The 24110-nt window shown below is 40.7% G+C and overlaps 1 protein-coding gene across 1 annotated transcript in view; it reads right to left on the reverse strand.

The window, feature by feature from the left end:
* Positions 1-24110, reverse strand: part of ptprsa (protein tyrosine phosphatase receptor type Sa) — a 240010-nt gene that overhangs the window by 55325 nt on the left and 160575 nt on the right. The window contains exons 9-16 of the mRNA XM_055217681.2: positions 20862-21131; positions 20113-20694; positions 19898-20034; positions 19672-19816; positions 11429-11743; positions 8761-8954; positions 4054-4080; positions 600-717 (exon numbers count right to left, since the gene is read on the reverse strand). Of these exons, the coding sequence (XP_055073656.2) occupies positions 600-717; positions 4054-4080; positions 8761-8954; positions 11429-11743; positions 19672-19816; positions 19898-20034; positions 20113-20694; positions 20862-21131 (1788 nt within the window). The remainder of the gene's footprint in view (positions 1-599; positions 718-4053; positions 4081-8760; positions 8955-11428; positions 11744-19671; positions 19817-19897; positions 20035-20112; positions 20695-20861; positions 21132-24110) is intronic.

Below are 24110 nucleotides of genomic sequence, written 5' to 3' on the forward strand. Positions count from 1 at the left end.
ACAGTATAATGTTGCAGAAATGAGCCATGAAAGTGCCCCCGCGGTGGCTTTTCTTGGCCACATTGGTTAGGGTTTCTCCCTTTGGCACATGAAAGAACATAATGCCTTTTTTAAGCAGGGCCGAGCCTGCTCTTATTTATTTCTTTTGTCTGTTAAAGCATTTCGTCCCAATTTTAAAGACGTGGGGTGAAGTATGTCGGCACGTCACCGCGAGTGTGTGCAAAAGAAGCGGTCGTGGGAAGTGACAGCCACGTAAGGTGGTACTGTCACATTGTGACACCTGCGACAGGCGCACCTGTCACAGCCATCGCGCGCCTCGGCATGTGAAGTTTTGTGTGCCCACGATGACATCCAGGAAAAAGACTGTAACTTTTAACACCTTTTACAACACAAAATGCAGTTTTGAATGTACATTTATCTGATAGCTTTAATATCACACCAAACTTTCAGCAACAAATATTCCCTTTGCTTTTATGTACTCCAAAACACTATATGTCATACGACTGCAATCCCTTAAGGTTCATATTGGTTCCTGGAGCTCATAACAGCCGGCCTGCAGGCCTGTGGACTGAACTAATGATAATGTTATTATTACCCACCTGATCCTTTAGTCACCACTAGCTTGGGTTTGCTGCGGGCACCGTCTCCTTTGGTGGTGTAGGCTGCCACAGTGATGGAATAGGTGGTGTCAGGTTGTAGCCCCCCGATGACCATCTCCTGTTGTTAATGGACGGAGAAAGAGAAGTTAGCGCTGAGTTTGGGAGCTGAATCTTTTAAAAGTCTCCGGGATGTGTCACCCGCGCAGGGACGCCATCAATTTCCCCACTTTTCAATGTGACGTGGTGTTGTTTGTACCTGCTTCAGACTGCCACGTTAAATAAAAGTATATCAACTCTCAATGTAGGTGAGTATTAAGTTTTTGTGTAGTTACATGCGAGCAAAAAGTTGCGTTATACTGTAGTATCATTATATACAAATTAAAGGTGCAGTGTGTACATTTTAGGATGATCTCTAGCAGTGTTGGGGGTAACGCATTACACGTAACGAGCATTACGTAATAATATTACTTTTCTGAAGTAACGAGGAAAGTGATGCATTACTTTATAAATGTACACATTAATATTTGAGTTACTTTTTAAAAAGTAATGCGAGTTACTTTTCAGTTTAATTAATTCAATTTAAAAATAAAATAATGTACTGAATTAAACTGAACATATTAACATAGAATTACGCACTTTGTGCGCCTTAGCGGGAACAGTTTGAGTCAGAAACGGAGATGGCAGAACAGAGCTTGAAATTTTTTCTTTAATAAAAACACCTGCAAGGCCTGAAAGAGATCAAGTAGGCCTGAAGTAAGAAAAAGTTACGCAAAAGTAACTTAAAAGTAACGTAAGCATTACTTTCCATGAAAAGTAACTAACAATAAAAAGTAAGGCAATTAGTTACTTTTTTGGGGAGTAACTTAATATTGTAATGCATTACTTTTAAAAGTAACTTTCCCCAAAACTGGTTACACGCGAGTAAAAAGTTGCTTAAAACTGTAATATCATTATAAAAAATTAAAAAGGTGCATTGTGTATATTTTAGGATGATCTCTAGCAGTGGCATCCGGTGATTTCTTTTTTCGAGGGCGCTCGATGTGAAGTTCGTCACAACATGTATGTAGCCTGTCATGTGTGTGGTTCGTAATTTCAAAATATGTGTTCTGCGCGCGGAGTGATCCTGTGTGCATCACGTGTCTTGTCAAAATAAGCGTCTATGATAAAAGAAACGTTCGCGTTTGCCAGATACTCGCATAATTTCATGCGTAATCAGAGTTTAGTGTTAAGGGAGTGTCTTGCGTGTATTTTGTGAACGTGAGCGTCTCTTTTATCACAAACGGTCTTGACGCGTGTGCAGCAGGCACTTATTTTGACAAAACACGTGATGCAACAAACATATTTTGAAAACATGAGCAACACACATGACACTCCGAACACTTATTTTTAATTTGCGTCCCTTGGATGAGCAGTCACAAGGCGCCAATAATCTCTAGATAGAAATGCAATATAATATACATAACTATATTTGCATAATGAACTGTTATGTATTTATTGACTTATTATGAGCTGTTTTTATTTACATACACCGCGGTACCCCTTACATGCAAGTTGACATTTTGCATTTTTACGATAGCCCTAAACAGACAAACTGCTCTACAGATGGCGTCTGTGATGACGACATGTTTGTCCTGTGGCGGCTACCGTAGCTTTTCTATTTGTTTCGAAAGAGAGGGATGAGCGGTAAACTGAGCCATTGGTTGCAATTCGCAAACTCACCACTAAAATCTACACACTGCACCTTTAAATAAATTACGATGTAATTAAGAATATAATACAGTATATAAACACGCTTGTGTGTGTGTTGGTTGCTAAACAGATTTATGAAAAATGTATGTTTCGAAATGTCTTAAAACGCAACTCATCTGAAATTTTAAATGTCGTTTCTATAATGTAATGGACAAAATGTGATCCCACGAACTAAATGATTATTCAACAGCCGACTTCACTTCCTCGTAGGTCAATATTATTGGCATATATTGGCGTGTCACCTAGCATGACCAGGTTATGGATTACAACACGTTGTAGTCTGTGAATGAATTCAACACAGAGTCTGAGCAAAGCGCTTGTGTAAACAGAGCGTCAGAATAATGAATTGTCAGTGATTTTCCTGTATTTTATGTGGAGGCAGTGAGCATTGATCAGCAGGGAAATTAACGGCATGAGCTTTCAGGGAAATGTCAAACTGAAACTTAAAAGAGAAATTTAGACACATCCAACTTTTGGTGTTTTGAAAACAGCTTACTGCTGCGAATGAATGAAGACAGAAATAAAATACAACTAACGCATTCGCACCTTTTAGTTACAATAACAACAGCTTGAAATTCACACAAAATACAGCACACTCACAAAAGCACAACACACACATATACAGAAAAACACTCCTCCATGCCAGGCGTAAATGAACCCGGATGTTACATCATTTTTAGGGTACCGTAAATAGTTTTTAATAGCCGTTAATGTTCAGTGGTACAATATGCGTCGACCAGGCAGTCATGACTGATATACGGTTGTGTCCAAAATAGCCCCTTATATTATTTCACAAGTGAATACGGACATTAAAGGTATAATTTACCAAAAACAATGAAAAAAAGTCACAATTTACTCACCCTCAAGTTGTTTCGAACCTATATAAATGTATTTGTTCTGCTGAATACAAATGAAGATATTTTGATCTGGGGCACCATTCACTTCCATAGTATTATTTTTCCTATTATGGAAGTCAACGGTGCCCCAGATCTACTTAGTTACATACATTCTTCAAAATATCTTCCTTTGTATTCAAAGTAGAGAAATTTATACATCTCTTTAAAGGTGCAGTGTGTAAATTTTAGCGGCATCTAGGGGTGAGGATGTGAGTTGCAACCAACGGCGTAGTCCACTGCTCACCCCTTGTTTTGAAACGCATAGAAAAGCTACGGTAGCCGCCACCGTAAAAACATGTCATCGTCGGACACAACTTAGTAAAAAAGTTTGTCCGTTAAGGGCTTCTGTAAAAACATGGCGGCACAAAATGGCGACTTCCATGTAAGGGGATGTAGTATGTAGATAAAAACGTCTCATTTGAAGGTAATAAAAACATAAAAGTTCATTATAAAAAGGTCTTTATACACCCCTGATAATAAGTTTTGTATATTATTTTGCATTTCTGTCAAGCAATACCTCTAAAAATAACACACTGCACCTTTAAGTGCCAGAAGAGTTAATTTGGCACTTAACAACCCAGGAATAGCGACTAGCATAGATTGTACACTCATTATTGCAGTGCATTATGGGATTGATGCACTTTATAATATCCACCACTACAAAACGGCTGTCCCGTCAAATAGTGCACTATTAAAGTGTAAAAGGGGGCTATTTTGCGTATAAAGGACACAGTCTAGGTCAATGACTTTAAGTTTAAGACAGATGTAACATCACAGGTTCTCAGACGACACCAAACAACCATACTCACATATTCAGCTGTGTCGTCCTTCTCCCACTAACATATCCCACCCAGGAGAACAGACAAAGAAAAAGTGATTTACAGAAAAGAGAGAGAGGTGGGAAAGAGAGAGGGAGACAGAGAGGAGATAAAGCATCGGGTAAGAGGACCGGAGGTAAAAATGCCAAGGAAACGGAGTAAAGCAGAGTGTTTTAAAGTAGGTCAGTGTGGATTAGGGTGTAAAACATCTGCAGTAAAGTCAGAAATGGGAGTTTTTTCCACCACATTTCATCGACTCGAAGCTTAAAATGTGATTATTTGAATCGTAAACAGCAAGGGTCGATTCACAGTAGAGATCAGGTCAGGCTTTCATCACAAACATGTTTCCACTCTAGGTAATTTAAGACTCATTATAGAGCACGACTTATCCACAAAACTCAGGTGTAATTAACTGTGTGTTATTACTGCCCACAGATAGCACAGTGAATTTCATTTAAGAAAGATGCTTGTGTTCATTTACTATTGGACATGACGGCAGTAATTCATCAAATGAAAGTTTATAAACAGAAACATTTCTAGATGTGCGAATCGAGCCGAATCAGGTGTCTGAATACTGGTGGAAGTAGATGCTAGACGCTAGATGAATAAAACGATATTTGCAAATAAACGACAGTATTACTTCCAGAATTGCACAGTTTAGTCAAAGCTATTAGTGGGTAGTTGGACGCTTGAACATTTTAAATCAACTTGATTTTTCAACTTGTGTGAATCACGCGTTGCGCACGCAACCACCGGAAACGCTGAATTCATGCACCTAATTTGTGCCGCCTCATTCGCACTAATCGCGCCGCAGGATGACTTGAACAAATCATACGTTGTGCATGCAAACACCAGAAACGCTCAATTGAATTCGCGATGCATCATTCGCGCAAAACGCACAGCAGGATGTCTTTTTATTTCCTACGCTTGCTACGTCGTAATCACGTCACCAATAGAGTTAGCTACTGATAAACGCGGTGCAAATATTTGCCAAAGTTTAGATTTTTCAACTCTCACGAATCATGCGCTGCACACGGAAACACCAGAAACGCTCAATTTGCACCGCGTCATTCATGTCGCCTCATTCGTGTCGCTTCATCCGCACAAATCGCGACGCAGGATGTCTTTCATGTCCTCCACTCGCAACGTCATAATCATGTCACTAATAGAGTAAGCTTCTGATTGGTTAACACGGCGCGAATATTCACCTAAGTGTGTTTTTTCAACTTGCATGAATCACGCGTTGCGCACGCAAACACCGGAAAAGCTTAATTGAATTTGCAATGCATCATTTGCGCTGCCTTATTCGCGCGAATCGCGCCGCAGGATGTTTTTTTATTTCCTACGCTCGCTACGTCGTAATCGCGTCACCAATAGAGTTAGCTACTGATAAACGTGGTGCGAATATTTGCCAAAGTTTAGATTTTCAACACACGCAAACACCAGAAACGCTCAAATTGCAGCACGTCATTCACATCGCCTCATTCGTGCCGCCTCATTCACACGAATTGCAATGCAGGATGTCTTTCATGTCCTCTACTCACTACATCGTAATCACGTCACTCATAGAGTAAACTCCTGATTGGTTTAAATTTTAAATTTTTCAACTTGAACAAATCATACGTTGTGCATACAACACCAGAAACGCTCAATTGAATTCGCGATGCATCATTCGCGCAAAACGCACAGCAGGATGTCCTTTATATCCTACGCTCACTACGTCGTAATCACGTCACCAATAGAGTTAGCTACCAATAAACGCGACAGGAATATTTGCCAAAGTTTCGATTTTTCAACTCATCATGCGCTGCGCACGCAATCGCGACGCAGGATGTCTTTCATGTCCTCCACTTGCTACGTTGTAGTCACGTCACTCATAGAGTAAACTCCTGATAGGTTAACACGGCGCGAATATTCACCAACGTTTAGATTTCTCAACTCGCACAAATCACGCGCTGCGAATCATTTGCGCGAATCCCGCCACATGATGTCTTTCGTGTCTTTGCATTGACTTAACATGTACTCGCGATTAACACTTTATTCGCATCTGATGTGAACGCACCAAGAGTCGGTGCAATTCAAACGTATTTAGTTTTGCTAGGAAATACATATAGGGGTGGTTTCGTGGACAGGGATTAGCTTTAGGCAAGACTAGGCCTTAGTTTAATTAGGAAATATAACTAGTTTTAACAAACATGCCTTACTAAAAATATTACTGGCGTGCATTTTGAGGCAAAACAAAGGACACTGATGTATTTTAAGTAGGGCCGGGACTCGATTAAAAAAATTAATCTAATTAATTAGAGGCTTTGTAATTAATTAATCTAAATTAATCGCATTTTAATCTCATATAAATATTTGACCTGAGAACATTAAGAAGTATTTTTTACATGGATTTTTATGAATAATGACTGAATACATAAGCTTAACAAAATATTGTTTATTTTTGTTCAACCAAGTCGTTGTACCTGGAGTCGGGCTAATGTCCACGCTAGCTGCTGTATGTTTTGCATTGAGATGATACTTGAGGCTCGATGTGCTGCGGTGATATGTGAATTCCTTGTTGCATATCTTACACACAACCATATCGACGCTTACCAGTGATGCGCGGGTCAATGTATAAACAACCCGCCCGCAACTCGGACCGCAAAGAAATATATATATATTATACCCGACCCGCTTCCTGGCCCGCATTTCTTAAAGTAGTTTGTTTAATATTGCAGGGTTCGGGACTTCTCAGGTTTTGACTGTCTGTGTTCTGGTACCTATGTGCGCGGATGCCCCACCTTGCGTATAAAAACAACAAAACATAATATACTATATAGCCTATATTAAAATTAAAATATATAAAAATGTGCATAATATATTTTTTAAGTTGCACATCGTTTATAGGTTTCTTAAGTGGGATTCGGATGTGAAAAGCGCTGCATAATGTACGCGCCTTTAGTGTTACCATTGAAACTTAACTAAATTAAAAAAAAATAAGAGGTGATATATAGCTTTAGCCTACATAAATGCTTAGGCCTATTGCTTTAATGTTGCGAGTTCCTCTTCAGCTTTTCTTGCTGTTATGTTTATAATAGTTCATTGTTCAGAGTTCATATTGATGATCTTATAGTGTTCTTACAAACTGACTCTATTCGTTTAACTTTTTTCCTTTACCTGCCGTCGCTGTTCTCTGTGCGTGTCCTCCGTCAAAGTAGCCTATTAAAATTAATATGAAGTTGATTTTTAAAAGTCTTAAGCACACCGCGAATCAAACGTGCTGCTACATTATGCTCTAAATGCGCGTGTAAATTTTACTTCTGGGCACTGCCAGGCTGATTTTTTGAAAAGTAAGTGATATAGGCTACTCACTGCATGTTTTGGCATTCGGTAGCATATGCATCAATGAGATGCACGGTGTTGCTTTTAATGTTCTTTTTAATTTATATTCACAAAACCTAACAACAAAACATTGTTTATAATTACGAGACAAATTATTTGAAACAAAACTTAAATTAAACTCGTAATAAACTAATTAAATTGAAACAAAACAACATTACAACAATATTTAAACCCAACAATACTCAAACATTAACATATAACAGACATTAGGATACATGTTAAAATAATCTGTAGTTTGTAGATGTTTATTGGGCAAAACCTCTGTTGCAAACCTCCATTTACCTGAATAAATCATTTTTACTTTGAAATTGATGCGTTGTCACGTTAAAATCAGCTGTTCGTTTAGGTTCCGTCTACTTTTATTTACACTGCATCACAACCCCGGAGTTCTCGACCTAAAACAGGGTCTGCAGCATTTACGAATGACTCTATTAATAAGTGCGATTAAAATGCGTTAAAATGTTTAACGCGTTATTTTTTGTGTAATTAATTAATCTTAATTAACGCGTTAAAGTCCCGGCCCTAATTTTAAGATATGTCAGTGCAAGTTGTTTTCAGTTAGGACAGCTCTTACATTTATTTTAGTCTAGGACTAGTCTAATCCCTGTCCAAAAAACCACCCCATAGGGGCGATTTAATACAGAACTAGGCCTTATTCATTTTAGGCCATTTAAGAAGTTTTTACAAACATACCTTACAAAAAAAACTACAGGTGTGCATCTCAAGAAAAATCAATGTCGACGAAATATGTTAAAATTAAGCAGGACACAGTGTTTTTAAATTAAAAGCTAAAACATGCATTTAAGGTTGGGACTAGGATAAGCCATGTCCGGAAAAAATGCCCCATAGTATAGTAATTCACATGCAAATAATTATAACATAATATAAACTTCATATATGCTTCATTGTATATTAGCATGTCAATTTTGGAGCTGTGTGAAAAATAAAATCACAACTCATCTCTTATTTCTCTGCTTGTGTCTTGAAAGCCCGTTGTAAAATTTCAGACTTCAGCCAGAGGCCATTTCGTTTTTTTACTACTTGTGTTTCACATGAATAACTGTGACCGCAGTGCTCAAGTGCCTGGTATTTGTGTGGCGCTCGATACTGAAGACGTAATCAGCTTTTGTTGACTTTATCTTCGCTACGAGGGGTTAACCTAATTAGAGCTTTGACTAAACCGTGCAATTCTGCTGCTAGATAAGATGTTTTGGATTGCTGTGGAAAGCATTCCAGACACTATAATAGCAAAGCCTTAAATTATTTATAACGTGATTTTCATTCATTTGCGAGATGGTGGGGTAAACATACCTGTGCGTCAGCCAGCATCACGTCCTTGATGAGGGGCAGGCCGCGGGATTCGCCGTTCTCGACGCGCACGTAGTGCACCTGGTACCCGCGGATCTGCCCGTGCTGTTTCCCTGGTAACAGGGAGCGCCACATCACCTTGATGGAGGTGGAGTTGAGCACCTCTACCTCTACGCGGCGAGGAGGAGCTCCGGGTACTGTGGTGGGAAAAAAGATGCAATCGTATCAACTTATTGATGGTCGAGTGACCAATGAAGTGAACTAAATGTGTACATATTTTTCTTAAGTGTTGTGCGAGTTTTGCTGAGGGGTTTGCTAAGTGTTTACTTACTGACCCAGTCAAAAAAACAAAAAGCAAACCCTAGTTCCCAAGAGATTGCATACAAAATTAATAGTCAAATAAATATTCTAAAGCCTAATTGCTCGCCTAAAAATTTTATGACAAGAGAACAAGATGTTCAATACCCACCTCTGCGTTCCTGAAAGAAACCTCAGCCCAGTCTCAACCGGTACGTACATTCAATTACGTGAAAGCGAGTTACTGATTAAGCCGCTATCTTGAGGGACGTTTAATCAAATGTAATATCACACCCCTATATACCCGACCAGCCATTTTATCCCATTCCCTTTAACGATCATTCTTATCCCGGCTCTGATCAATTCACTGTCTGCAGTCTTTTACCTGTGGGGTAATGAAAATCCTTTTATACGAGGCCTTGACGTTTAATGTCTCTGGTTATTCCGTAACAATGCGAGGAGATTTCCCGCGCGCTCAATAAAAGGCGACTAGTGTCGCGGAGGAACGACGGGGCTCACCTCAATATAAGATGCTTTAACGGCACGAGTCTCGAAGGACGTGAATTTCGTAACATGTCACTACTTAAATAACTCTATGTTGCTAAGATTTCCCATGAGACGTCTGGGGGAGGAATTCTTTTCCTCTTGACCCGCCTACAGCGAACATCTCCGCTTGACCACACCGACAAAAACATCCACCGCAGGGCGACCTCCACGCCAGCCCGAGGGGCCGGTGAAGGGTCAGACGCACAGCATGCGATGTGTTCTGTATTGATTACTAGCTGGTGTCTTGAACCCATGCTGTCAATCACAGCGGAGTGCCGCTGTCACAGGGGACATCCGGCAGGATTTCTTGCAAACACTAGCTGGCTGTACTGTATTTATTTCAGTGGCCTGTCTGCTTTTGCGACTGCGAAAAAGCAAAAGCAGACAAAAATTTGCTTTATCACAAAGAAAAACGGACCATTAAGCAAACGCAAATTTAACATGACCATATTTTGTATGTCTTGTTTCTGACTGTCCACAAAGTTTTATTCTATTTTATAATTCGCTCATTATTTGTTATCTTCACATGGATGCGATTAGGGATGCACTGAAATTTCCACCAACTAAAATTTTCATCTGAAACGGCATTATCGGTTTTCGTCAGAAAGAGAAAACAGTCAAAAATATAAACCATAAAAATAAAAATTTAAAGAAAAATGTCTTTTCATTTTTAATCCAATTTTGGTGTTATTTTCAAAAAAAAATTATTATTCAATTGTTTTATAGATTTTCTCAGACGCATTAAATTAATACAATTAAAGTGTCTAATATTAATATTATACAAATACTATACTATAAAAAAGTAATTTTTGGTTTTTGGTCAAGTGCATCCAGAATTTTCAGTTTCAGTTTTTAAATTCACACTTAATGTTGCTAGTGTAATGCTGCGTTTACACAAGCCGCGGTAGAGGCGGCAAGCGCGGGTGATTTACATGTTAAGTCAAGCGGTAGGCGCGGCACAAATGGCGCGAAAGGCGCAGCGTGTTCCGCGTGAATTGAGCGAGTTGAAAAATCTGAACTTCGTTGGATTTACGCGCCGCGTTAACCAATCAGGACCTTGCTGTAGTAGTGACGTGATTACAGGAAGCGAGCGGAGTCTCAACATAAGCCACTCCCATGATACAGAATTCCGCGTGAATGTCTCGAATGACTAGAATTTCACGCACGAATGAAACGGGTAAACTCAAATGTTCAAGCGTCCAACTACGAGCGAATAGCGAGTTTTTGCCGCCTCTATCGCGGCTGGTGTAAACGCAACATAAGACTTCATATATAAATGACCTCTTTAACTCTTTCCCCTCCAGTGTTTAAAAAAAGGTGCCAGCCATCACCAGCATTTTCACAAAAGTTTAATGCCTTAATTTTTTTCCTTTAAATATATAAACATACAATAATTCAACTGAAAGAACAGACCTCTGCTTTCAAACAATAACAACAAAAATGTTTCATCCTATCTTCATTTGTTCTCTTTTTATCACCTTTCAAATATTGGTCGGTTTCTTCAAAAATTCAAAATTTTGCGCAAAAAGCTGAAATAATTGCATTTTTGTAAAGGACTTTTGTTAGAGATTGATCAAAACATACATAGAGTTTTTACTGTTTTTGGATCAGTGGATGCTTCAGTGTTTTATAAGTTGGTTAAGAACGCCACCTAGTGGATAATAGCGGAAGTATGGATTGCCGTAAAAACTCGTCTTTGGCAGGGAAGCGCTTCTCTTAATTGACGAGTTAACTCGTCAATGGCGGGATAGACACCATGGCTGTGACTTCATAAGTAAATAAATCTTTCATGAAATGGCTTAGATTATAGGATTTCGTGAAAACGTACCATCTTCATCAGTGCGGCAGAGCAGCGGCTGGCTCTCAGGGCCCGGACCCACGCTGGTGCTGGCGGCCACCGTGACCCGATACATAGTCCATTTTTCCAGCCGCTGCAAGTGGATCTGGTTGGAGTCGGGCGGCACCGTTGGCTCCTCCACAGGCTCGGCGCTGACCTCGGGCCCGCCCCCAACCACCGCGTAACGCACTATGTACCCGGCCAGCGCCCCATTCTGGCTCTCGGCCGGCGGAGGGCGCCAACTTACCAGCAGGGTGGTGGAGCTGTGGCTGGTGCATTTAATGTCTTGAGGAGGGGCGGAGGGCTCTGCTCAGGTTCGAGGGAGGGAAGGGTGATAGGGAGGGGGAGAGAGGAGGTGGAAAACAAAAAACGAAAAGATGGGAAAGAGAAAAAGAAAATGATAAAAGGGAAAACCCAACCAAAAAACAAAAACAAAACAAGCAACGACAAACATCGAAACACAAATAAAAACAAGTAACAGAAATGGACCCGAGGGCAAATGCAAACAGAAGAGCTTGGATTTGGAGAAGTCGGGATGTTTTACATGCAGAGCTATGGAGCACAATGGTCTAGAAATAAAACTGGCCCATAAGATTTAGCAGCCGACGAATGTGCGGCACAGCTGTCGTTTATCCAAGTATAACTGTTGTGAGATTTAGCACATCTCTCACGGTAAATACTCTGGGCTCTTAGGATATATTTCCACCAAGAGGGGAGAAACAGATCACATTATTTGCATTCGAATGAAGGCCATTCATTGCGGTATTTCGAGACTTTTTTCAGGCACTTCCCCTGTGCATTTTAAAAATTACAATGCCTGCGTCGTTCTAAATCAATATAAAAGTCTCGTTTTAAGCGCAGGGGTTTTCACACTCCCTGCCCACTAAAAGCTTGTGCGGATGGGGGTATTATACTCTTTAGAGACAGATGCGGGCCTATAACATTCATCTCCATTTGGAACTTTGAAAAGTGAGCATAAAAAGTTACTTTAGCCCTGGTTGCTCTAACACTGATGGAAATCCCTGAAGCTAAAAGTAACTTGAATGAATGGATGGGGAATTGAACAGAACAGGAGATAAAAAACAAATTTGTGACTGAAATTTAAATGGATGAACACCGTCTGAAAAGCAACACAACATAATGTCAAATGAAAAACAAACCCTGAAATAATGGTTAGAAAGGAAATATTAGGAACTCATAAAAACCAAGAAAAGCTACCAAGCTTCAAACAGAAAGAGCATTGAAAACCAAACCAAAAAACACAAAGCACTTTCTTGTACATTATACGTACCTGCCATCTTCAAACACACATTTTTAAAGAGTTTCTTACCACAAGCACCTGAATCGAGCGAGATTTCCCCACTCGATTCAGCGGGGTAAACCCCCCTCCCTCCTCTGCTGAGCTTCACAAATTCCGCTCCCGTATTCGCCGAATTTAGCATCCCTCCATTATCCGAGGGTTCACGGTGGATCCTTTGGTGTGAAATGTGCGTGTGTATTTTTGGGGTTGGAGGGAGAGAGCTTTCCCTGTGCTTTAGTCAGCCTTCACATTTTCACTGTTTACACTTGCGTGGGGATCCACAACACTGAGATCAGGGTGCGAGCACCTAGCCAAAGTGCCAACCATTCTTACCCATATAATATAATTCAGCCCTTTTTATGTCAGAATCCCTCTCAACAGCCTAGTGTGACCTTTTGTTTTGTTCCTCGGTTAAAAAAAACGGTTAAACGGTTCATTCATCATTTGCCAATTTTCATCACTGTACTGCACAACATTATTCAGTGTCACTGTAGCTCAATTGGTAGAGTATTAAGTATTAAGTAATACAAGGGTCATGGGTTTGATCCAAGGGGCAACCTTCAGAAAAGCAATTCATCGAATGGCCGCTAGAGACAGTCTCCAAAAAGAAGTCAATTCCATAGACGCCCCATGGTAAAATGTCTAAAAAATATGTTTACAGCCTTCTACAAAAAGTGTTTTTGGTCTATATCGCTAATTTTGCTCTTCACAACAACTGTAAAGAGGTGATTTTTTGGTAACTCATATGTTTAAATTAGAGTAAGCCTTATGCCGTGTAAGTATCGCATCCCTCATCAAATGTGAAGCGTTGCGTTCCTCGCTCTTGATTACTTCCGAGATTTTCGTGTCATGTGAATTTTTCGCTTGAATTAAATATTTTCAACTTTTGCGGATACAAGTTTGAGGCGAATAGCAAGATTTTGCGCCAATCGCAATGTCAAATTCCATCATTTGCATCGCCCCGCACGAGTTTGCGTCTATTTGCGTCTTTGTATTGACTATGTATGCAATCTACTCGCTGAATTGGTGTGTACGTCCCATGTTTTCAAAAATGCCCAGTTTTGTCCACGCTGAGCTACGGCACTTTGCTTTTTTCCGCGCTCAGCGCCAATAGTTATAAAAATGTTCATGCTCGTCAATGTCACTTTTCACTTGGCCGTCCAATCACAGTGGTGGAGGGGTGGGACAAATATCACAACAACCAACCGGCGCATCGTTCAACGACTGATAAAAAAAGTAGAAGTATCATAGCAATTAAACCTGGCAAGTGCCTACAGTCAGGGCCTGCCTTGCGTTTTCAGCCAGGTTAAAACGCTTCGGTGTACACGCCTCTTTAAACTTTTGCATAATTAAGGGAGTGGCCACTTGAGTCACTCTGCTGTCACTACTGTTGAGATAGGCGGGCGCCTTAGCTCCACCCACGTTCCACCCCTGCCCATTTTTGGTTATCCGAGAGTGACCGCCTTCCAAGATGACTTTGGTCTTCAAAAGTGCTTTTTAGAAACCTACGGACGATGTCACAGACACTACGTACCTATTTTATATAGTCTATGGTTGGCCCCAGGGAACACGCATACGGATAAATTAACTTTATAGATTGTTTAAAAGCGTTTGCCAAATGCATAAATGTCATGCAAATGTATTATTTAGATCTCCAATTTTAAACGGGCTTAATGGATTGATGTTTCCTGTAATTTAATTTCCTATTTATAGATATTTTAGATGTACATCCTCTATTGAAAAGCATTTGTATACTTCTCAATTGTAGTAATCGATCTGGTCCGAGTGCAGGATGAAATCTTGATATCAGCGAGCTACAAAACCTGAAAGTTTAGACCCACAACGGTAATTTAAAAAATAATAAATATCCACAGCGATTACAATAAGTGGCAGCTAAACGTGTTTGGATGAAACGGTGGAAATTATCTGGAAAGAAAACCCTCTTGTGGTTGCTGGCATCTTGTAACTATTGACCGAAACGACTGCGTGGCCATCACAAATGGGCTGAAATTAGACAATATCTGCTTCTTTTGGAGCCACCCACCTTCATTCAATTTCCTGATGTTGTTATCGTGACTTAAGCACCGAGGAACGGTGCCAAACCCCTTGCTCTCAGTTTGTGTAACCCCCACGTATGATCCTGAGCATCATTCAATATCCATTGACTGATAAGAGCATTTCCCAGAATGCCACTGGCACCCAACACGGTCAAGACAGGAGTGTCTATCTCCGCTAACCCTCAGATATGGTCACATCCCCTGACATTCAACACTGGCGTGATTTGGGAAGCATTAGTTGGGGGATCTGAAGGGTTAGTGGAGTACTGCCCGTCTGACCATCACAGGGGCTTTCGGGCTGACCACAAAACTTGAAAAGTCCATTCAATAGCACTGTCCCAAAAAGTAACAAACACATTTAACTTTCTTTTACACGTCTGTGAGAAAATCCAGCCTGCCACCGGATGATGTTGGCTTTGCTCGGAATAGGGAATGCTGGTCATTTAATCCGCTTCATTAATGTTCAGACACACGTAAGTGTCAGGGGAGCTTCTGGTAAACACGATGACCCTCATTATAGCCTGCATAGGTTTGTGAATGCATCTAATGCGGTTGTGTTGGCGTATATGGCTGTTTTGCACCGCAAGGTAATTGGATTTGAAGCTTGCAGGAATAATAGCTCTCTGAAGGCATTACGCTCTTCAATGACTTACTAAGGTCATTATATGTATTAATGAGACCATATATACATCCATACACATATAACTAGGTTGAAAAATGGGTCCATTTAAGGTATGGAAACATTTCGGATATGCTACATGTCTTCTGGTTATAGCAGGTTGGGTCTGGTTACATCAGGAACGCAAAGTGGCAAACTGGATTTCCTCTGAACGATGGTCACTTACCTCATGGGAATCCACACTATAATGTTTGTTTATGTGTGAGGTTGGGGGGCTGTTTGTGCTAAATTGCCTAAATGTCCAAGCCTGTCACCTCCCTGACAGTGTTTTGTGCGAACCCGTGTCACTTTAGCTTCTTCTCGAGGGAAGACGTCAGCGATTTCATCTATAGGTGTGTAAGTCCCAAAATATTCCCCAGAGATACTAACGCTCACCTTTAGGGTTAATGGATTCGGCAATGTGCTGTTGCTGTGTGTTGAGTATTGAGTGTCACCCCAAAGACAGAAAAAAACAAAACGCTTGAAAGATGCTTCCTCATGTGTCAGAAGAGGGAAACAAAATCAAAATGAACTCAAATCAGGTAACGCCTGATTTCAGAAAAGGAGAGAAAGGTAAACAGAGCCAGAAAACATAAAGGAGGTAAATTGCATCTTTCCAGAAGACCACACACAAATGTACGGCGAGACAGAGATGGAACGTAAAGACGCGCATACACACAGCACAGGACATGCTAGGCTTGGCCAACAGGGAAAGTATGCATGAACAGAGCGCCCCCCCAGGGATAGGGGGAGGTAGTGCATGCATTCAGTGCTTGCTCTCTCACACTTTGCGGTGTGTCAATGCAGAAGATTCATTCCATCCCAGCACCAAATCAAACCAAACCCCACACCACCCATTCTGCACCAATGAGCTGAACAGGTAGAAACAGAAGATGTGTTAAAATGATCCATATATCTGCTGCCGTGGCTTTTCGGGCATGTCTTAAAAACTAAACCTACAACAGAGAGCCTGACATCAAAATCCCATTTAGTTTCTGGCCTAATTGGCCTAAATTTATTTGGAGAAAATACAGCTATAATGAGTTTACTGTTGGGGTATAACGATAAGTCGTACGATTCTGCTTGTTATGCTTCCTAATGAATTATGGTGAAATGCCGCTACATCCAATATGTGAAGAAGTGCAATTTACACGTGCAGCTCCAAGAAATGGCTTAAGGATAGATTTGTATCGCAGGTGTTGCTTATTCAAATGTATGTTATACAACAACTCACAGTGATTTTAGATTAATAAGGACTTTTAACTGATCAAAGAGCCATAGTACGTGAAAAAGCTCTGCGTAATCTTACCTTGACGATTCAGAATCAATACCAGACAGTTATTATTAGTGTATATCGCAAATTATCGTTACACCCCTAGTTAACTGCATTTGTGACCGTGCTGGCAAAATTAGTCGTTATGAGCACATTTTTAGTTATTTATATATAAAAAAAACTTGATTTGTTGCAATCTGACATACACGTGTTTGAGGTTGATAGAGTCGCAAAGTTAATTTTGACAAAAATCGAATTGAAAATTTTTTAAGGCTCAAAAGCAAAATCACAGCATCCACACCTTAAAGGAAAACACCACAGTTTTTCAATATTTTACTATGTTCTTACCTCAACTTAGACGAATTTATACATACCTATATTTTTTCAATTCGCGCACTTAATCTTTGTACAGCGCGTCGTGAATGTGTTAGCATTTAGCCTAGCCCCATTAATTCCTTAGGATCCAAACAGGGATGAATTTAGAAGCCACCAAACACTTTCATGTTTTCGCTATTTAAAGACTGTTACATGAGTAGTTACACTAGTAAGTATGGTGGCACAAAATAAAACGGATTATATCTGCGTGATTTCTTGTCAAACAGAAATTTTTATTGTAATTCTGTGTAGAGTGTCTATATTAGAGGTCTTCACGGGTCCACTTAGATCAGAAAACCTGAGGTCCGAACCGAGACCCGATCGGGTCTAAAAGTTTCACGAGTGCCTCGGACACGGGTCGGGAATAATAATAGCGACATCGGGTCTCGTGTTATTTAAAATGAATGTGTTTTTGCTGAACGTACCCGAACTCTCTTGCGTGTGTGCATCAATGTCCTTTTCAATCCTCTCCTCTGTTTGCCATAAGCGCTTGCGACATTGTGTGGCTGGCGATAGGTTAATTTTCGTTGGCAGTCAATCTTAAAAGTAGCCTACATTTTAATTGTTACATTTGTGTCGTCGTCAGATAACAAAGTAAAACAAATGGAGCAGCTCGCCAAATTAGTTGCGAGACCAGCAGGGTTTTTTTCTGTCTGACTTCTGCGTGTGGGGCTGCAAACTGCGCACACGTTGGTGCCGCTTACATTCGGGTTAAAAAAATGCCACCGGTTCGGGTCGGACTCGAGTCTAATTTTCTCGGGTCGGGTCTTTCTTTTAAAAAAAACGTATTTATGCAGGTCGAGTTCGGGTAAAAAGTGATTTCGGGTAAATTTCTTTGGACCTGAGAAGACCTCTAGTCTATATATCTGGGTTGCGCGCTTGCATGTCCATGCATGCTTCAGTCAGCCTGAGGAAGATCGTTTTCATGTCTTATCGCTCTTAATAACTCTTTTAACATCAATCAGGTCCCAAACTTTATCTCTCTTAATAACTATTTTAAGTGCAAGACCTGCACTTTTTTAAAAAAAAGGACGGTGCAACTCTCAGAAAACGTACAAATAAAGATAATTTTAGATATTTAATGACTATTGAGAGCATTGAGATCACTAGACCAGGGCTTAATGTACCTATTTTTATGAAAACCTTAATTTCGACCAAAATCGACATTTATACTTTCTTTTACCTGTAGCTCTAAATTAGCAGCATGCATTCAGACTCATTTTGCCAGCACGGGTCTCATTTATAATCACTTTATCTTTACAGGGGATTAAAAAGTCTGAGACCATTAAAAAAAAAAATTGAAAATATGTTAAAACAAAAAATGTCGTACAAAAATCACACTTTATTGTTGCATGTAAATGTGTGACATTGATCATGTTATCATTCTTTGTACAAAAGGTCAGATTTTCTCGTCTCCATTGAAGCACACGAGATGCTTTCTGGAAAATTCTCAAATCATGCTTTAATAACATGGATCATCAGGTTTTGCTTGAGTGCCGCTGTCAGTAAGGCAAAACCAAACATTCAAAAATTCATGCATATAGTCCAATAAAAAAAAGTTATGTAAAAGAGATTTTCGTTAATGATCTCAGACTGCAAAATTTTAGTAGCAAGTCAAGCACTGACAATTTCAGGCATGACGCCACTCAGCAAGGGTCTATTTTTAGGCCGGAGGGTTGAATAATTCAGTCGGTCTCCCGGCGTAAATGCTGACTACCTGCGGGCGCCGGCAGTCGCTGACTGTGTGGCTTGGGTAATACGCAGAGGGACGAGATCTGCCGGAAAGCCATGGCAGACACCAAAGTCGATATTATTTTGTGTGCTTCGTCACATGGGAGAAAAAAAGTGCATTTGCTGTTGACACATGAAAAAGAAATATGAACACAGAAGGAGGGAGCGCGGAGGGGCGAACGGCACGCCTGCCGGAGATCAATCAGCCCGGATTGATTTGTTTGTTTCACATGTAGGAATTCTCTGAAGTATATAACCATGACATTGAGAGACCAGAGATGAAAGAAAAACAAACAAAGGAGGAAAAGATGCGTGTGTCAACAGCGTGTGAAACCATCCTGCTGAGGGACAAAGCATCTATTATACTAAACAAGATCAGGTCATTTCAAAGTTACGAAAATCATTCGTTAAAAACACGAGCTAAATGTTCATTAAACAAATCTGTTTTATACTTCAGTTTGTAGTAGTCATGTTATGCACAATAAGTACAACGAGTTTGGGAAATAAAATCATTAGGCAATGATGCACCGCCACCACCTCTGTATATGCATTTACACACAACAAACACACAAAAAACCCACAACCATTGCAAGAACCCCTGCACCACAAAAGCACACCATTAACATTTACTTCTTGACATTTCTGCTGTCGAAAAACAATATCCCCGAATTGGAAAATGGGGTGAAGGTTACAGTAATCCTTTCAAAAAGTGTGCTGTTACATCCTGACCCCATCTGACACCTAGAGTAGATACGATTTCTTGCTATTTTTCAATCAAAATACAACACCGACCCCCAACCCTCCGCTAACGTCCATAGGGAAAGTAAATGGAGTACATACTGGCTTGGGATGTCCTTTGGGATATTTCGTTGGTGAAGGCTCCGATCCCCTTGTTGGAGACGGCGGCCAGGGAGAAGGAGTACTCTGTATTCGCACGTAAGCCCTCCACCACGTAGGAAGATGTTGGACTGAACGTTTTCTTTACCTGTTTGATTAAAAATAATAATTGACAACCAAACCAAACACAAATGTTGTGGTACGGACAATATCAAAGAAGATCTGGCACCTGAGTTCCTTGGCTTCCCTCTTTGTAATGAAGTTCGTAACTGATGATCCCTTCTTTCTCAAAAGCAGGTTCCCATGTAAGCTGAACGCTGGTGTCCGACACCTCCCCAACTTGAAAGTTACTCGGCTGTCCAGGAACTACAAGACAATGTATAGATTAGACACAGTTTATGTGATGAAAATGTCAAGGAAAACAACTTGAATTGATCAACTAACCTCCTTGAAGCACCTTGACGTGGATGGGATCCGAGAAGGGTCCGTCTCCTACAGACGTGAAGGCCAGTACTCTGATGGTGTAGGTCTCAGAGGGCACCAGACTCTGAATGGTGGTGATCACACTGTCCTGAACATTATGGATTTGCCACATGCTCATGACTTGTGACGGGTCCATGGTGTAGTACACCCGATAACCCTTAATCTGCCCGTTGGGTTCCTCCGGTTCATCCCAACGCACCATCATGGTGTTCTGCGAGATGATGCGAGCCTGGATATTTCGTGGGGGGCTGGCGGGAGCTTGCTCGCCAGTTCTAGCCTCAACCGGTTCACTTGGTGGCCCTTGGCCAATGGTGTTGAAGGCTGACACACGTATCTCATAGTCTGTGTTTGGAGAAAGTCCTCCGATACTGTAGCGAGTGGTGGTGATGGACTCCACTGTCTCAAATTTGCTTTCTGGAGACTTGGCACGATATTGGATGATGTAATGGGAAACTGGCTCGGGGTTGCCACTGTCCCAAGTAATAGTGATACTGGTGGCAGTAGTTTCTGTTACAACAGGTGTACCCGGAGGTTTTGGCAAGGCTGCGGAGAATACAAACATTGCATAGGCTTTCAAGATTTAACTCAACAATGCACTAGGGCTAGATGTATAATTTGAGAAATCCCAACTTGAACACATTTTGGACTCAACTATCTTATGAGTTGAATCCAAAATGGTCCTTGAGTAACCTTGACGGCTCAAGTCTTACACTTGACGACGATCTGGGCCACAGCTTCGATGATGCCCAGGCTGCTCATGGCCACACAGGTGTAGTTGGCCGACTCTCGGACGCCGTTTAACTCTAGGACGTTCCTGCCCACTGGCATCTCGTCTTCGGGGGTCAGGTCCTCCGAGTTTAGCATCCACTTGACGTAGGGCATTGGCGAGCCCACTGCGACGCAAGTGATGTTGACGCTTCCTCCTGGCATGATCTCGTGGCTGGTGGGCAGGATGGAGAAACGAGGTGGCACGCGTCGAACTGGGACGGGCGGAGGAATGATAAACAGAAAGAGAGAAAGGTAACGACAGGCCAATGAAAATGAGCCTTTCTTTAGAACGCAAATGTTGTCTAAAGAGAGGATAACAAATTATAAAAATGAAACTAAACAAACTTCACAAAGTTTATAGAAATTAAAAGTAATGACTAAATTAACAGAACTGCTTCACCGACAATATAGATAGACATTAAAGCAACAAATTCATAGCAACAAGGTTCCATTGACCAATATTTGACCCATCACAGCACGATTAATTACACAAAAATCTATTACGAGTTTCTCATCTTTGAACATAGATCTCTATGTGACCTTTAACTACAGTGAACAAAATTAACATCATGCATTGTAAAAAAAGAGAAGAGCTAAAACTGTACTCTTCAGTTTAAAGTTCACAGCGTACAGCTTGGCATGAAACAGCTTTTTAAAGCATTTCTCACAGTACAGAAAACATTCCTGTCTGTACCAAAAATAACGCTACTGTATGCACATGTCTGTAACCTAAAAATGTCCCTCGACAAAGGACTAAAGATGAGAAACCTTAATCAGATTTTTGTGATTAAGAGTAGATCAACTGGACAAAGCCTTTTTAAGATCTGACACGTTTCCATTGATAGATGCAGCTGTCATTTTCACAGACATCATGCAGAAATAAGTAAGAGGTCAACCAAATGGGAGCAATAAAACCAGAGAGAAAAATTTGAGATAAAATGCATAGAGGAATATAACTGAAGGGTCGCTAGCATGCCCGAACAGAGACGACTGGAGAAGAAAAGAGAAATATAAGAGAAGGAAACGCGCAGAAGAGTGAGAAGGTGGAGAAAGGGAAGGGTTGGGAGAAAATACGAGGGGGGAACCCACTTCGATGCAGAAGAAAAGCTTTCATTTCGTCTCCAGCCAGTATGACGTAATGTGACAGGGTTGTGTTTGTCACATTGCAGTCCTGGCCGGACGTAACACAAACTTTACAGCGGAAATTCTAGATCGGTCAATAAGTAGCTGCCAGTTCAACTTAACTAATTAGCACACACATCAAAATAAATAAAAAAATAACCAAAAAATGGCATGTGATGACTATAATAGGGACAGCAATGCACCTCCACTAATGAGATGCCAAATCTACACATGAGAGAAATGATGAAGGATCTATTATGGAGTTGGCCATAGGCGGTCTGGTTCGTCTATTCTTGGTAACTTTATCTTGTTTGCCACAACCTGCCAATTTTTGGAGGTCTTAATGTACCCAACTTCTGCATTTTAAACTGACAGATGAAATGATTTAACCTTAATAATGACTCACAGGCTCCTTTCCAAAATCAGGGTATGCCCTACTTAGTCACCTTCGTGGGCAGTACACTAACAAGTGTTGGCTTTGAGTCCAAGTCAAGACCAAGACCAGAGATTGAGTGTCGAGTCCGAGTCAAGATCCAGCTTTATCTGGACTCGACACTCAATCTCCGGTCCTGCTCTTGACTGAAACTAATCTTGCAAATCTCACTCTACAAACTTCAGGAAACTACGTTATATATCACACAAATAGTGTTTCGTATAAGAGAGTCTTTGAAGTTTGGTGTATGTAAGCTAAAAAAGTAATATTACATTAAGCATACAATTAAATGGCATGCACAAAATATTAGCTATCTATATTGTGATTCGACTATTTTTAACAATACATTTCAGTGCTGAATGGAAGTCTCTTATAACCTAGTATCCATTATCTGTACCATGTTTAGCATAGCTTAGCATAATTCATTGAATCTGATTAGCATTGCGCTCAAAAATAACCAAAAAAGAGTTTCGATATTTTTCCCATTTAAAACTTGACTCTTCTGTAGTTACACCGTGTAGAAAGACTGACGGAAAATTAAAAGTCGTGATTTTCTAGGCCGATATGGCTAGAAACTATACTCTCATTCTGGACTTTGCTGCCATACCATGGCTGCAGCAGGTGCAATGATATTACGCAGCGCCCGAAAATTGGTCCCCTTGGTTACTTTCAATAGCAGGGGACTATTTTCAGGCACTGCATAATATCAGAAGAGTCAAGCTCTAAATAGGAAAAATAATGAAACTGGTTATTTTTAGCGCGACGCCAATGGTCTTATCAGATTCAATGAATTATGCTAAGCCACGCCAAAAGTCGTATCGCCAGACCTGGCTGAATGGATTCCAAAAATGATAAAAATGAAATGCTTCGCTCCAGGGGAGCTGGAAAATGAGCACACCCTCAAAAAAGTGGAATGTCCCTCTAAGAATTTGGTTTCTACCTTTTGTATCAACCATACATATGCCTTAAAATGCTTTCTAGGTAGGGAACTCACAAGGTTTTGGAAAGAGCTATACACATATAGGATTTATTTACGATGCGGTAATAAACTAGCATATATGAATCAATGACCAATTTCGTTAAAGTTTAACATGAGCTCTCCCAAACTTTAGACAGGTAACCGTTGCCCTATTGATGTCGGTGGCAATGACAATGAAACAGGAATTAAGTGGAATGCTGAGTGTGTCCTAAGATGGCGGGTGATGAGGGGTCATGCCTCATTTACATTTGGCAAGAGGAGAAAGAAGAGAAAGAGCGAGAGCAATGGGGTTTAAGTGCCGGGGCTTAGGTCATAATCGACCAAACAAACTAATAAAACAAAAATGTAATCACACACAGACACAGGATGGACAGAAACAACAGGTAGAGAAAGAACACGAGGCAGGACGAAATCTGGGCTGCAAGACAGCAGACTGAGGACACACTGGAAAAGATTAACTGGACGTTCACGGGGGAAAGAGACGAAAGGGAAACCACACGGGGAGCGTGAGGTGGGGCAGATACTGTTTCCCTGGCCCGACTTGCGTACAAGCATCACGGCTATTAGTAACTTTGACTTCTCGCACAAAAGGGCTTGAAATCCAAGATTAAACTCTCACCATCGCCTTAAAAAAATGCAGCCAAACTGCGCCAAAAA

Source organism: Misgurnus anguillicaudatus, chromosome 23 (assembly GCF_027580225.2).
Source record: "Misgurnus anguillicaudatus chromosome 23, ASM2758022v2, whole genome shotgun sequence".
NCBI lineage: Eukaryota > Metazoa > Chordata > Actinopteri > Cypriniformes > Cobitidae > Misgurnus > Misgurnus anguillicaudatus.